At 28.0% G+C, this 1,316-nt stretch overlaps 1 protein-coding gene across 1 annotated transcript in view; it reads right to left on the bottom strand.

Moving 5' to 3' along the window:
- Positions 1-484: 484 nt before the first annotated feature.
- The window catches only part of LOC130890649 (octapeptide-repeat protein T2-like), a gene marked incomplete at its 5' end in the record, with an annotated part of 1,321 nt that continues 489 nt past the window's right edge, over positions 485-1,316 (bottom strand). Inside the window, 2 exons of the mRNA XM_057794848.1 lie at positions 485-554; positions 1,208-1,316. The exon at positions 1,208-1,316 is cut by the window's right edge and continues 489 nt beyond it. Of these exons, the coding sequence (XP_057650831.1) occupies positions 485-554; positions 1,208-1,316 (179 nt within the window). The remainder of the gene's footprint in view (positions 555-1,207) is intronic.

Here is a 1,316-nt window from a genome sequence, read left to right on the forward strand (position 1 = left end):
GACGGGAGAGTAGAAGCGAAGCTAACAAACAGCTCACTGTTTAATAAAAAATACGTTGAGTCCTTTAATTTATTCCCAATTTGTGAAATATTTGTTTTGGTTTTATTATTTTGTTTTTCGCACAGAAAATATGGAAACTGAAAAATATTTATTTAGTATTTGAGAGAAGTTTTGACTTTTCAGGAATTTGGTTGTAGAAAATAATAAAATGGTACACGAAGGTTGCGCCTCAATTGAAACTCGTAATAATTCCATCTATTTTATTTAACATAACATATTTTGCAATTTAATATTGAGTTGATACAAAATATTAGTTTGAATAAATAGAATGCGAGTTGGATGGAGTCTGAATGAAATCAGTGTGGTGTCGTGCTTTTTTTTTGTGTCTTGTGTTGCTTTTATTTTCATAATTGATTCGATATAATTCCGGTTCATTTTGAAAATTGAACCATTTGTCAAAATTTATTTTATTGATATAGAAAGATCAATTTTTGTTAACTTGAGATTCAAAAACATTTGTGATAGTTTCTTTCACCTGACCTAATTTACTATTACTAATGTATACAATTTTTTTGATATTTACATTTTCTTTGATATTCTTGAATTTTGGGATTTTCTTGACGTTTAGAATATTTTCTTGAGCATGAATTGTTTTTAGCATCTCTTTAGCAAATTAGATTTTGTTTAGTCCTTAGAATTTTTAGATATTCTTTAGTCCTTAGAAATTGAGTGTTTTTTTTCTCTCCCACCTTTAGCAGATTCTCTTTAGGTTTTAGATTTTCTTTAGCAGTTTTAGATTTAATTTTTAGTGTTAGAATTTAAAACCTAACCCTAACCTCGCCGTTTCTTAATTTTTAATTAAAATTTTCTCTCTCACATTTAGAAATGTTTTGATTTTCTTTAGCAGTTTTTAGTATTTTTAGATTCTAATTTAAAACCTAACCTCGCCGGTTTAAAAAAAAAAAATCAACCTAACCCCGTCTAATCAAAATAAATTTTTTATTTCCACGTCCATTTTTCCTTCTGTTTCAAAATCAAATTGAAAATTTGCCATGTGAATTATTTTCGGAGTCCAATTTTATTCATTATTTTTAAGCGAGTCAAATTTGTTTTTCAAAGTTCAAAGTCCACTTTTTTTTTTTTCCAAAGTTCTTCTTTCGAAACTGAATTTAATTTTTTTTTCTTCAAATATTTTGTTTAGTCCAACCAAAAAAAAAACATTCCAAATTTTCCTTTCCCCCCCCTTTCCTCTTTTCCTTTCCCCTTTTCCTTTTTCCCATTTTTCCTTTTTCCGCCTTTTCCTTCCCCCCTTCCTT

Source organism: Diorhabda carinulata, chromosome 2 (assembly GCF_026250575.1).
Source record: "Diorhabda carinulata isolate Delta chromosome 2, icDioCari1.1, whole genome shotgun sequence".
In the NCBI taxonomy this organism is placed as follows: domain Eukaryota; kingdom Metazoa; phylum Arthropoda; class Insecta; order Coleoptera; family Chrysomelidae; genus Diorhabda; species Diorhabda carinulata.